This window comes from Hevea brasiliensis, chromosome 18 (assembly GCF_030052815.1).
Source record: "Hevea brasiliensis isolate MT/VB/25A 57/8 chromosome 18, ASM3005281v1, whole genome shotgun sequence".
NCBI classification, from domain to species: domain Eukaryota; kingdom Viridiplantae; phylum Streptophyta; class Magnoliopsida; order Malpighiales; family Euphorbiaceae; genus Hevea; species Hevea brasiliensis.
In genome coordinates this window covers 42,365,927-42,379,545 of record NC_079510.1, presented here as the reverse complement: position 1 = coordinate 42,379,545, position 13,619 = coordinate 42,365,927, and the positions used below count along the sequence as shown (strand labels likewise).

General features: G+C 38.1%; 2 protein-coding genes across 2 annotated transcripts in view; one reads left to right on the top strand and one right to left on the bottom strand.

Annotated features, from left to right (window-relative positions):
- The window catches only part of LOC110636077 (THO complex subunit 2), a 34,121-nt gene extending 23,414 nt beyond the window's left edge, over positions 1-10,707 (top strand). Inside the window, exons 22-32 of the mRNA XM_021785610.2 lie at positions 108-211; positions 1,416-1,596; positions 1,805-1,986; positions 2,155-2,761; positions 2,857-2,961; positions 5,650-5,805; positions 5,898-5,978; positions 6,256-6,714; positions 7,554-8,711; positions 9,621-9,937; positions 10,454-10,707. Of these exons, the coding sequence (XP_021641302.2) occupies positions 108-211; positions 1,416-1,596; positions 1,805-1,986; positions 2,155-2,761; positions 2,857-2,961; positions 5,650-5,805; positions 5,898-5,978; positions 6,256-6,714; positions 7,554-8,711; positions 9,621-9,937; positions 10,454-10,523 (3,420 nt within the window). The 3' untranslated portion in view covers positions 10,524-10,707. The remainder of the gene's footprint in view (positions 1-107; positions 212-1,415; positions 1,597-1,804; positions 1,987-2,154; positions 2,762-2,856; positions 2,962-5,649; positions 5,806-5,897; positions 5,979-6,255; positions 6,715-7,553; positions 8,712-9,620; positions 9,938-10,453) is intronic.
- Positions 10,708-11,374: 667 nt separating this feature from the next.
- Positions 11,375-12,895, bottom strand: LOC110636085 (putative clathrin assembly protein At1g03050). The gene has a single exon (XM_021785636.2). It carries the CDS (start codon positions 12,893-12,895, stop codon positions 11,447-11,449), a length of 1,449 nt encoding a protein of 482 aa, XP_021641328.2. The 3' UTR covers positions 11,375-11,446.
- Positions 12,896-13,619: the final 724 nt, after the last annotated feature.

Sequence of the window (13,619 nt, the reverse complement as noted above, 5' to 3'; positions counted from 1 at the left end):
ACTGCCAATCCTTGTTACCCTGTTACAGTATGCCAATTTGTAGAATTGAAATCTCATCTCATTATATGGTGTTTGACCAGTTCTAAATTGAAGATCTATCTATGCAGGCTTTGATAAAGTCGACTAATAGGCTACGGGACTCATTGCTTCCAAAGGATGAATCAAAGTTGGCAATCCCTCTTTTATTACTTATTGCTCAACATCGTTCAGTGTAAGCTTTACTGCTTTATTATGCACGTTACTAGATGCGTTAGAGATTTGCATTGATGCTTAGGATAGTTGATTGTGAGCTGTGAGGATTTTCATGGTTTTGGCTGTTGGTGTAGATAGGCCTTTACTGTATTGTTCAAGGTTTTAAATTGAAATTGTGACTGAAGTCACATGGTGCCATATGGGGGTGGGGTGTTATGGCCAAACTGCAACAGTTGTTGTTGTGAACTTTAAAAATTAGTTTTAGAATAGAAGGCAGTATATCTAGTGCATGGCTTTAACATAGCATATCAGTCTATTTTCACTTGTAATTCCCAAATAACTATGGAGACATGGCCTTTACAATATAGGTAGGCCAAAATGTTCCACTACGGCCATTGTATTTAAAACCAAGCTTTTGTTTTTATAGTTATATTGACTTCTTGATTCAATTGTATGCTAGTTAGATTAAGTGTTAAAAACCTTAGATTTGACTCTGGACTTTGCTTCTATCAGGTGCAACATGAATTAAATATTTATTATGTCTTAAAATAGTCATGAACACCCATCCTTTTTCATTTATTTTCATTCATGGAAATGCTAATAAAACTTGGGCCAGTTTGTTTTTGAACTTTGCTTGTGTATCGAGGTTTCAATGTGAGGGGATGAATACTTCTTGGCATGTCTGACTTTTTTTTTTTTTTTGTCATATTTACATGCATGTGGGATCTCCTCCCCCTCCTCCTCTCCTCCCACCCACCACGCCCGCCACACCCCCCCCCCCCCCCCAAAAAAAAAAAAAAAGAATCTTTTCTTACAGTTTAGGGGTATAAGTGAACAGCCATTTGGTTTTTTTTTTTCACATAAGAACTGCTGTATTGATGTGCCCATTTTTTTTTACCAACTTTTATGGTCTGTCTTTATATCCTTGCAATGGACCATCTTAAAAAACATTAGGGGAAAGAATTATTATCAATACATTTCATTTTGGGCCCAGAATCCTTATCTTCGATCTCTCTTTTGATACTGTTCTGAGTTCTCCACTTTTTTCCCCTGAGGGCATTTTCCATTTTTTATCTTTTCTTTTACCGGTTCATAAATCTTAATTCCAAACATTTGCTTGTCATTGTTGAGCGGCTGCATGCTCACAACCTCAGTAGTGTTGTGCTTTTAAGATCATGTTTTGTGTTTGTAAAAATGGTACCTAAGTAAATCTTTTCTTGCAGGGTTGTCATTAATGCAGAGGCACCGTACATTAAAATGGTTAGTGAGCAGTTTGATAGATGCCATGGAACTCTTCTTCAGTATGTGGAATTTCTTTGTAGTGCTGTGACACCAGCCAATGCTTATGCCCAGTTGATTCCATCTCTTGATGATCTTGTACACCTTTACCACCTTGATCCTGAGGTCTCTCTCTCTCTCCCTCTGTGTGTGTGTCTGTTTATGTGCCCTTTCTTGTTCTACTTTTGGTGCCCATTGGCCTTTTCATTTGTACATACCATTAGAAATTTAGAAAGGTCTTTCCTCTGCTTATCATTAATTTAATGGTTATAATTTTATGGCAGTTAACACTGTGCTTCAGTGTAGTTTACTGTTGCTTTGCTGCATATTGTAGGTTGCTTTTTTAGTATATCGCCCTGTAATGAGGCTCTTCAAGTGTGAGGGTAGTTCTGATGTTTTCTGGCCTTTGGATGACAATGAAGTTGTGAACAGTACAACTACAAATATGGAGTGTGAGCAAGCAGAATATTCTGGCAAAGTGATTTTGGATCTTGGATCTCCTCAGAAGCCTATAATGTAACAATTTAATCCCTATCTTGTAATTTTCTCGCATTGTTAGCATTTTGTTGCCCTTGCATACGCTTACTATTGTTCAGAGGAATAGGTGGAATAGTAACACCATTCTATACGCAATGGAGATTAAATGTTTTTTGTGAAGAATGTTTATGAATAAATTCTATTCAGGTGGTCTGATCTTCTTGAAACTGTGAAAACAATGTTGCCTTCAAAAGCCTGGAATAGCCTCTCGCCTGATCTCTATGCAACTTTTTGGGGGCTCACATTGTATGATCTATATGTTCCTAGAAATCGCTATGAGTCTGAAATTGCAAAGCAGCATGCGGCTCTTAAAGCTTTGGAAGAGATTTCTGATAATTCGAGTTCCGCAATAACTAAAAGGAAGAAAGACAAGGAAAGGATTCAAGAAGCTCTAGATCGTCTGACTAGTGAACTTCATAGGCATGAAGAAAATGTTGCATCGGTTCGTAGACGCCTGTCTCGTGAAAAAGACAAATGGTTGAGTTCCTGCCCTGATACTTTGAAAATTAACATGGAGTTCCTTCAGCGCTGCATTTTCCCACGTTGTACTTTCAGCATGCCAGATGCTGTCTATTGTGCTATGTTTGTGCATACTCTTCATTCCCTTGGGACTCCATTTTTCAACACAGTGAACCATATTGATGTTCTGATATGCAAAACATTACAACCTATGATTTGCTGTTGCACTGAATATGAAGCAGGAAGACTTGGGAAATTTCTCTATGAGACGTTAAAGATTGCTTACTACTGGAAGGTAATTGAGTACTGCATCATTGCATTATTATTATTATCATTATTATTTTCCTTTCTTTTTCTCTTGTAATCAACGTGCATTATCTGTGCCTTCAGAGTGATGAATCGATATATGAACGTGAGTGTGGCAATATGCCTGGCTTTGCTGTGTATTACAGATTTCCAAACAGCCAACGTGTTACATATGGCCAGTTCATCAAGGTCAGTTCTCTGGCAATTATTAGCATTAAATTTTGTTTAATGAATAGCTATTTTCACAAATTTAAGTGTTGCATGGATATTTAAACTATATTAAATTTGGTCGTAAATGCTGTGTATACTCATCTTTAGGGTTGTGTAGTTTTCAGTTTAAATTGAAAAACCAAACCAATTCAGTTCAATCCATTTGGTTTTTTGGCCCACTCGGTTTGGTTCAATTACCTATTTCTAAGAATATTTTTTTTGGTTTGTCCTTTTTTTTTTTACCGATTATAACTGAAAAACCATACGACCGGCCATGTTATATGGTAGCGAGTGTTGGGCACTGAAGGAGTCGTATGTGTCTAAGATAAGAGTTGCGGAGATGAGAATGTTAAGGTGGATGAGTGGCCTTACTAGATTAGATAAAGTCCGTAATTAGAGTATTAGAGAAAAGGTAGGAGTGGTACCAATTGAGGATAAGTTGATAGAAGAGAGATTGAGGTGGTTTGGTCATGTGAAGTGTAGACATACTTATCTCCAGTTAGATAAGTAGAGCACATTAGGGTGGATGATAGAAAGAAAAGAAGGGTTAGACCTAAACTGACTTGGAGGAGAGTAATACAAAATGACCTAGAAGTATTACACATTTCCGAGGATTTAACCCAAAATCGTTTAGAGTAGAGAAAGAGAATCCATATAGCCGACCTCAAATTTTTTGGATAAAGGTAAGGTTGAGTTGAGTTGAGTTGTATAACTGAAAAACCGAAGAAATAGAAACCCAATCTGCTGTGGGCTTCTCCTTCCCATGAGCCGAATGATTACAAGCAAGGCTCGGGAGAAATCTTATCCAACTCCAAGCCCTTTTAGCCTTATCTTTTTCAACCCTAAATCCCTAATTCCTTCCCTCTGCCGTTGTTTCCTCTACATGTACTGCTTTCAATCTCTTCTCTAGTCTCTACTCTTCTTCTTCTTCTTCTATTGTGCTGGTGTGTGTGCCATAGTCTCCTTGCCTTGCCGCCCCTATTCCTGTTTGATCATTATGTTCGTCCTCGTCCTCAACCTCATTGGCGTTGCTCGTCTCATCCCTGTCTCTCGTCTAGTCATCCTTGTTGCTCATCTCACTTTAGCTTTCAGCACTGGGCTCTGGCTTCCTGCTCATTTAGTCGTCTCTGGGTCTCTGCCACGCTTTGCGACAGTCGTCAGATCCTCTCTGGCGTCTTGTTGGGTTTTGAAAATTTTGCTGCCTATATTTACTTTTGTGCAGAGGACTATTTGTTAGGTTTTTGCTGTTTATTTTGATTGATTTTTTTATTTGTATATCATTTGTTTATTTATATATTTGTTAGATTTTTGCTGTTTATTTGTGTATAGTTAGGTTCTTACTCTGATTGCGTTTACTTTGAGGGCCTTTTTTACTCAATTGCTCTTATTGTTGAGGGATTTTACTACTATTCATGCGTGATTACACTACTATTCATGCGTGATTATGAGCATAAAACTGAAGAACCAAACTGCAAATTTTCTGTTTGGTTTGGTTTGGTTTTATTCATATTTCAGTTTGATTCAGTTGTCTATAATTTGAAGTTCGGTTTTTCAGTTTCGGTCCAGTGCAAAACCAAACCAACTGATTGCACACCCCTACTTATCTTGCTGGAGAAGTATTTTTTGCTCCTGAGCATTTTGTGAACTTCTGAAGCTGGACTAAATTAACTATATTACTGGTGGTGTTGTTAAATTGGTTGCTATTTTTATGTAAGGATCTCTGTTGAGAATATTGAACTCTTGTGTAGTCTTGAATTTGCATTGAAGTATACACTTGAAAAATCTTGAGGGCTTTAAGTTCAAAATTCCTTGTCAGTTATACAGTTTTCAAAACAAGAACAAGATTTAAGGTTGAAGCTTGATTATTTTGTAATGTGAGCATTAGTGCGTCATGATTGTTTGCATGTTAATTGGAGATTGTTATTCACCAGATCTGTGACCTTTCCTCTATCTTCCCCTTTTTTCTCTTCTAGCAAATTTTTAAATCTTCTCCTTTTAACTTTTCTGCCCTTGACTGAGTTTAATGTTGCTTTTCTGTTGTTCTTTCTTTCCTCCTCCTCCTCCTCCTCCTCCTCCTCCTCCTCCTCTTCTTTGGTATGTTGTGGATTTGTGGTCTTTTTCTTTTTCTTCTTCACTGGTATGTTGTGGATTTCTGGTATGTTCACCAGATCTGTGACCTTTACTCTGTCTGCCCCTTTTTTCTCTTCAAGCGAATTTTTAAACCTTCTACATTTAAACACCACCCCCCCTTCCGCTCTCCTTTGGCTGAGTTTAATGTTGCTTTTCCCTTGTTCTTTCCTTCTCCTCCTCCTTGCATTAATGTCGAGTTTCTTTCTTCGCTGGTAAATTGTGGATTTATGATATAGTGATTCTCTACCTTTATGCCCATCTCATAAGTGACCTGGGATTTGTCACCCTGTGTAGGACGCTAGTTATTTATTGGTGGACCTTCTGAATTATGTTGTTAAATGACCCCTGTTTTATTGTTCTTTTTGATAGTATCTTGTGCCTGTCTTGATTGTTGGTTGCTCATAAATTGGTGTTGCCCATGTTCTCAATGTATGAGCACCATGTATTTTAAGTGATTCCAAACTTGTGTGATAAAGCAATTTTACTCCTGTCACTTCTGGGTCTATTATCATTATTAATTTTCTGTTTTGCTGATAGGTGCACTGGAAATGGAGTCAGAGAATCTCACGGTTGTTGATTCAGTGCTTGGAATCAACTGAGTACATGGAAATTCGGAATGCACTTATTCTGTTGACGAAAATTTCTGGTGTTTTCCCAGTTACCAAAAGGAGTGGGATTAACCTTGAAAAGCGAGTAAGAGAAATCTAGGGTGATCAGCTCTTTTTTTTTAATAACTTATTATAATGGTATAACCTGTGCACTCCTATTTTCTTCTCTCCATTCAGGTGGCCAGGATCAAAAGCGATGAAAGAGAGGATCTTAAAGTGTTGGCAACTGGTGTTGCTGCCGCTTTGGCTGCTAGAAAGGTGGGTGGGACTATAGGTCTGTTTGAAATTGTTGCTTGAACTATTGTTGAGAAAAGCACTAACTTAAATATATTAGTTAGAGGCCATTGAAAATTGGTTTTAAGTTAAATTTTATATGTGAACTCCAAAATAGCTAAACTGGCTTTTCGAACTACTTTTTCCAACATCTAAAATGGTGCTTCTCCAAAATGCAGGTTGGAAACACAATCCCTAACAGTCTACAATAGTGCATTTGATTGTTTTACTGTATATTTTAAAGTTTACTTCTTGTATGCAGCCTTCTTGGGTTACAGATGAAGAATTTGGCATGGGATACCTTGAAATAAAGCCTCCGGCAGCTTCAAAGTCTTTGCCTAGTAATATAGGAGCTGGACAACATAATTCTGCCATTAACGTCGCACAGAGTGAATCTACTGGGGGAAGAGCAGTTGCCACAGTAACTCATCATGGAGAATCTGGGAATTCAGCCAGAGAACACATATCCAGAGCAAAACCTGCAGATGGGAGGTCTGATAGAACTGAAAGTGTCTCACATGTGAAATCTGACCCAGGACATCAAAAATTAAAAGGTGGATCACTGGTTAATGGGTTGGATGTTCATTCATCTGTTTCTTCAGCTGCTATAGTTGGGACCTCAAGATCAACAGAGAATCAAAAGCAAATGGATGAATCAGCAAATAAAATAGTGGATGAAAGCACAGGAAGAGCTGTCTTGAAGAACTCTATGGAATCTGAGGTATTTTATGTTTTGTGTTTGTTGTGTATGAGTGTTATTGGTTTCTCTGTTTCGGTGACATCACTTGCCATTAGATTATAGAAATTGAGAGCCATCTTGATTATAAATTATTCACCATTGATTACTGCAGCACAGGACTCTTCATGGGTTAAACATGCAGGGAAGGGTGCCTACTTAAATTACCTGTTCTTTTGTCATTTATGTATTTGTCATTTCCTGTGTTTTAACTATCATGTTTGCATTCATAGCTAGCTAACATTTATAATTTGACATCCACTTTTTCTTCCCCTCTCCAATGGATTCACCAGCTGTCACATGGGTACCTGCTCAGCATTGAGCTGCCAACTCAATAAAGATTAAAGGAAACTAAATTGACTAAAATAAAAAGGAAATGGGATTCACCACCAAATGCTATGCAGGTGCCAATGGATCACCTAAAATTAGCATTTTGTGTTATCAGAGATGGGTCCATGGGTTAAATATTATTGGATCTTTTCTTGGTGAAATAGCATGAATGGTCTAATGTGTCCAGCCTCTGTGTTATTAGAAAGAATATTTAAGGGGTATAGAGACTGGCCAATATCAGACCTTGGTCCTAATTTCTGTTGTACTTCTGTTGATTACTATACATTGAAGTAGGTAAGGATTCTATGATTGGATAGAAAAACAAAAATTGATTAATCATCATATATTTATTTGGTGGCTGTATCTGCATGAATTATTTCTCTATTTATTTATGGGGGCAAAACTTATCTTTTGATCTACAATCTGAATCTATTTGTTTAAAATGTTGGAAGGATTTATTATGTTCTGTTCTTTATTTATTATTTGTTGGGCAGGTGAAAGCTTCAGCAAAACGGTCAGTGCCTGCTGGATCTGTTAAAACCCCTAAACAAGATCCTGCAAAAGATGAATCTAAATCTGCAAAAGCAGTGGGTAGAACTCCTGGCACTTCCTCCCTTGACAAAGATGTCCCTTCTCATTTGTCAGAAGGAAGGCAAGGAAATGTTGCTAATGTTTCTTCTGCTGCCACTTCTAATGGTAATGCAGTTTCAGCATCAGCTAGAGGCTCGACCTTATCTGCAAGAACCTCTGATGGTCATGGTGGTGAATTAAAGGTAGATAGTGGAGCTGCCAAATCTGTGGTAAAAGATGATGCCACTGAAGTTGCTGATGTTCACAAGCCCCCTTCTCGACTTCTTCACTCTCCCCGGCATGATAGTTCTCTTTTGTCATCAAAGTCTAGTGATAAGCTACAGAAGAGAGCAAGTCCTGCTGAAGATCCTGACAGATTAAGCAAGCGCCGGAAAGGTGATATTGAATTGAGAGATTTAGAGGGTGAAGTTCGCATCTCTGACAAAGAGAGGTCCATGGATGCTCGATTAGTGGATCTTGACAAAATGGGGACTGATGAACAAAGTATGCATAGGAGCACAGATAAACTTATGGATAGGTCAAAAGACAAAAGCAATGAGAGATATGACAGGGACTATAGGGAAAGATCAGACCGTCCTGATAAGTCCCGTGGAGATGATGTTTTAGTGGAAAAATCGAGGGATAGGTCAATGGAAAGATATGGAAGAGAGCATTCTGTAGAGAGAGGGCAGGAGAGAGGTGCTGACAGGAGTTTTGACAGGCCCGCTGACAAAGCCAAAGATGAACGAAACAAGGATGATCGTGGCAAGCTGCGGTACAGTGATACATCTATGGAAAAATCTCATGGCGATGATCGATTTTATGGGCAAAACTTGCCACCTCCACCACCCTTGCCTCCTCATGTGGTTCCCCAATCAGTTAATTCCAGTAGAAGAGATGAAGATGCTGACAGAAGGTTTGGAACTACCAGGCATACTCAGAGGCTTTCTCCAAGGCATGAGGAGAAAGAAAGACGACGCTCAGAAGAAAATTCTTTGGTTTCACAAGATGATGCAAAACGTAGGAGAGAAGATGATTTTCGAGATAGAAAAAGAGAAGAGCGAGAGGGGCTGTCAATGAAGGTATGCATTAGGTGTTGATTGTTTATTCGCACTTAATTTAGGGGTATTTTCTGTGGTTTGACATTTGAATGGGTTTGGTAACATGCTCAATGGACCAAGTTTGACAATGACACCCCCCTCCTCCTCCTCTCCACTGCCACAATGCGTGCACGCTCACACAAAATACAAAATGAGAAAGAAAAACCCCGACAAACACACCACAACCCCCCCCTCACCCCCCCCCCCCCCCCCCTCTTGTCCCTTTCTTTCCAAAATCCTCTCCCTCTCTTTTTGTGGGGTGGGGTAAGTGTAGTTTGGTTGGATTGAGTTGGTGTTAAGCCCATAATGCATTAATTGGTGCGTTAATGTTTATGGCTCCTTGTTTTTTCTTGTGTTTGATTCACAAATTGCCTAACAGTAGGCAATGATCCATGAGATAGGTAGTTTTTCATTTATCGTATGTAGGCTTTATTCCTTGTAAATTTTTCATACCAACATGAGGATACCAAGTTTACTCGGAGAGTGAACATGTGCACCAACATGAGGATAACATGTGCATAACCATCTTTTTTTCAATTTAGGTTTTTCAGGTTAGCAGGTTTTTCCCCCAACTATTATGTATTGATGTTTTAATGTTACATGTAATGTTTCATGGCATTTTTTTTTTCCTTTTTTTTAAGTTATTGGTAATGAATGGGATACATCTCTTTATCTAATTAATGCCTTGATTTGATTCCAGAAATGTAGTGCTTTATTTTTTTTTTTTTCAATAATAAGCTGAATTTGTATAATGCATGACTTGGCTTGTTTAATAAATGAGCTGAGCTTAATCCTAAATGACTAAGCATGTTTAGATGTTAGTTTTCACTTGTTTCACCGTGCTTGGAAAACTTAAAAGGTTTTTGCTTATCTTGGATCTGATACATGTAGGTGGAGGAGAGGGAAAGAGAAAGGGAGAGGGAGAGGGAAAAAGTGAATCTTTTGAAGGAGGAAATGGATGTTAGTGCTGCCTCTAAGAGAAGGAAACTTAAAAGAGAGCATTTGCCATCAGGGGAAGCTGGCGAGTATTCTCCAGCTGCTCCACCACCTCCACCTCTTCCAATTGGTATGTCGCAATCGTATGATGGAAGAGATAGGGGGGATAGAAAAGGAGCCATGATCCAGCGGTCAGGTTATTTGGAGGAACCTCCAATGAGGATTCATGGTAAAGAAGCAGCCAACAAGATGACTCGTCGTGATGCTGATCCGTATCCTTAAATTCCATTCTTGAGAATGCATTCATGACTTATTCACATGCATATTCTGTTAAAAAAATGTTTAAGCTGTGCCTATGATAACTGTCTTCCAATAAAAATCTAATGTAGGTAGTCTACTTAAGTACTTAGCCTTGATCTGGACCCATCTGGAATATTGCCCTAAAAACTGGCACAGGGCTTGACCTGACCATGTGACCTCCAAGGCAACCCAGGTTGTTAATAGTAAACTCACTAAGGCCCGTACAGACAGTGTAGGACTCTGGGTTATCCTTGAAGTCTTTGTTCTTGTGGTTTTGTATTGAATTGTCCAATTTAACCATCTATTATGTGATTATTGACATTGATCTTCAGTGGGCACAGCCTACTGAAATCATATTATAGCATGCGTACCTTCTTATAATTTTGTCATCTCATGAAAAAAAAAAAAAAAGGTTAGGCTTGAAGCTTGATCATACATTTGAAGTGAGATTATTTACCAGAAATTGCCAGTCCTTAATCTGGTTATAGAATGTATGACCGAGAATGGGATGATGACAAGAGGCAAAGAGCAGAGCCAAAGCGGAGGCACAGGAAGTAGTGTGCTGGAAACAAATCAAGACAAGCTAGCTGATTGGGTGAATCAATATGGGTGTATGTGATTACTTGGAGTTCCCATTGATACTTATATTTCCTGTTATACTGTACCAGACTAGCTGTTATTGCACATGATTTTTCGTGGTTTTTGTGCAAAAGTTCATTAATTGGAAACTGAGATTGATTAACACCATCTGTGCAATGCTGTATATTTTGAGAATTGTAGACTTAGTGTAGTTTTATAATATTAAATATTACTCTTTCAAATTCTATACCAAATGTAAATGAAAAATTTTGAGAAACGTTTTCAATAAATCGAAATTTTACTCTTTTAAGGATTTGAGCCTCCGAGGGTTAGTGTTCTGCTGCTTACCCTGAAATTTCAGGGGATGATCGTATCAATGTTTTATCAAATGAAGAAGGATGGTAAAACGAAAGATGTTTGAACAATGTTAGAAATCCGTATGGAGCATTTTAACAATGTGCTCTTGCCGTTGTAATATGTAGCATAGTTGTAGTTGGGTAAAACCTATTGTTCATGGGGAAGGTGGTGCTTTATGTAACTATATTCATTAGCATGTTTCCAAGAAGGAAGGCCTTTAAATTGAGTTCTACTCGACATTTTGATGAGAAAAATATGATTGTTAAGATTCAATTACATCAAGTTAAAATAGGATAAAATAAGACTCAATGGGCAAATGTACCCAAAAAAAAAATTGTTTGATCCTATAAAAATTGCAGAAAAAGATTTATCAATAATGCATTATGAATGCTTACAATCATAGATGAATAAACTTCTATTTGCTCTATAAAACAAACCTTAATTAATCAACCAACCAAAATAACTAATCTCCATCCAATTCCTTGTTATGACAATATGTTTGACTAAAATAAGAAGCTCCAGAGGCCAATGTTGTCTCTTTGCTTCTACAATCCCCAGGGACATGCAGGATTACTCCCATGGTACCATTCGTAGCAATTTGGCATGTAATAATAAGGTTGGCTAAAAGGATTTAAGGCATAATTATTAGGATTATATACTTGCAACTGCCATTGATTGTTCTTTTCTCCATTTGATGAGTCTTTTCCATGAACCTCACATCCATAGCCATTGCTAAATCCAGTGCAAGGGTATAACAAGTGATTGTTGAGAGGAATATTACGTGAAAGATGAAGTGAAGCATCAAGCAGCACCTCCCAGTCATCGTTTTCACCATCTTCTAATTGAATCAATGGTGCCATCTCTTCTTTATTTTCTTCTATCTTTCTTTGGAATAAACCACTATAATTCTCTTCAAATTTCACCCACTGAGTACTTACTATAATATTCCTTTTATCCATTTGCTTATTGCTATCTGTTTCATCATCTTCAGTCGAACATGATTTATTAGACTCCACCCACGAAGATGGGGATGTTGCAGACGAAGATGACTCTGTTGGTTGCCATATTCCATTGAGGAAATTCCCGAGAGCTCGAATCTGTATCTCTGGAATTTTTTCTATGAAAGGGTGTTCGTGAGAGCCACACAACCCCTTTGCTTTGCACCAGTCATAGAAGTCGCAGAGCTGCTCCGCTTGCAAGGCTGCTTTCTTGTAAATCCCAAAGGACAAGATACAACTTTTGTATGGCATTTGGATCAGGTGGTCCATAACCAAAACAATTTCCTTCCGAAAAGAAGTGTAGCAGATGAAACTATCGCGAATTATATATTTCATGGCAGATTGGACAATGAAACTTTTAGCAGCAGCTTCGGTTGGCCTGCAGTCCATGACTCGATCTATTAGGCTCTGAAGCTGCTGCAGAACTTCAAGAATTCTATCGGCTTCTTTCATTTTTTCTTTTAAGTTCTTTGGCAGTTCTTTGTCTTTTTCTTCTTCCACTACTTCCTCTTCTGTTACTTTCCCGTCAAAGGAAAAGCAATCGAGAGCTTCGTGGAGCAACTGAGCATAGGATCTAATAAACATGGTGTAATCTTCCGGATTTGAGGATGAATGATCACGAAAATGACAGGGATAGAGAGACAGAAGACCGTTGGATCTGGCATACAAAAGTTCAGCTCGGAAAGGGCAGTAATCGGGCAAAGACCTGAGTAAACGGTGGAGGAGAAGAAGACACTTGAGTGCAACTTTCCAGCAGTGAGTTCTGCCAAAACGACGGGAAAAGCTAAGGGAAAAAGAATGAAACGAAGAGGAAGAGATAGAAAATATATTCAAAAGCTCATGTATGTATTTTTCAGGCAATGGCAAGTCATCAGGAGCAGTTGCTTTGACAATGGTGAGATCAAGATCGCAAAAGCGACCAAAAGTGGCCACTTTTGCATAGCTTACGAAGCTGTGCTCTTTTAAGGCACAAAAAGCTTGCCTGAATCGCCTCATGGCTACACACAGGCAGAGAGAGAACAATGGAAAGGCTGTGAAAAGAAGAGGGACGGCCAAGGGTTTGAGATTTTGTTTATAGGAATCAGAGAAAATAACGAGAATGGTATAGTTTTTGGGTTATTAATTATTATTATAATAAATTTGCAGCTGTTATCACATAGTTTAGCACTAATCTTTCTTTGTAATGATCGAATTTAACGATTACGTTTAACGATTACGATTATAATATTTTTGGATAAGCAAGATTAACTTCTACCTCTAAATTTTCTAGGTTACACTTGTCATTCTTGTAAATACATTCGAGCTTCTAACAAAATGATATCTATACGAAGACAAATTTGGAATTCAATTCTTGGTCCATTCATCAGGTATCTTAACAGAGAATAATTCTTTTTTGGCGCTAAATTATAAAGTGAGGCTTTCTTCAGACTGTTAATTTTACAAATCAGACACCTGATCGATCTATAGAATGTAGTGCATGTTCACCACAGTAGAATGCAGACTCTGAGAATGCAGTTTTAGATTGGGTCAACAGGATCATGTTTTCCAGGGAAAAAGACTGTAATCCAGTAGAACTAGTCACTGAAAAGCAATTCCAGAGGCACCATCAGTTGGCTTCCATGCAATTGGTTGTTCACTTGTTCTAGGGCGCAACTCATTCAATTTCATCTCTAAAATTTTCTTTTATTAATAAAATAATCTCATATCTAAATTTTTATAT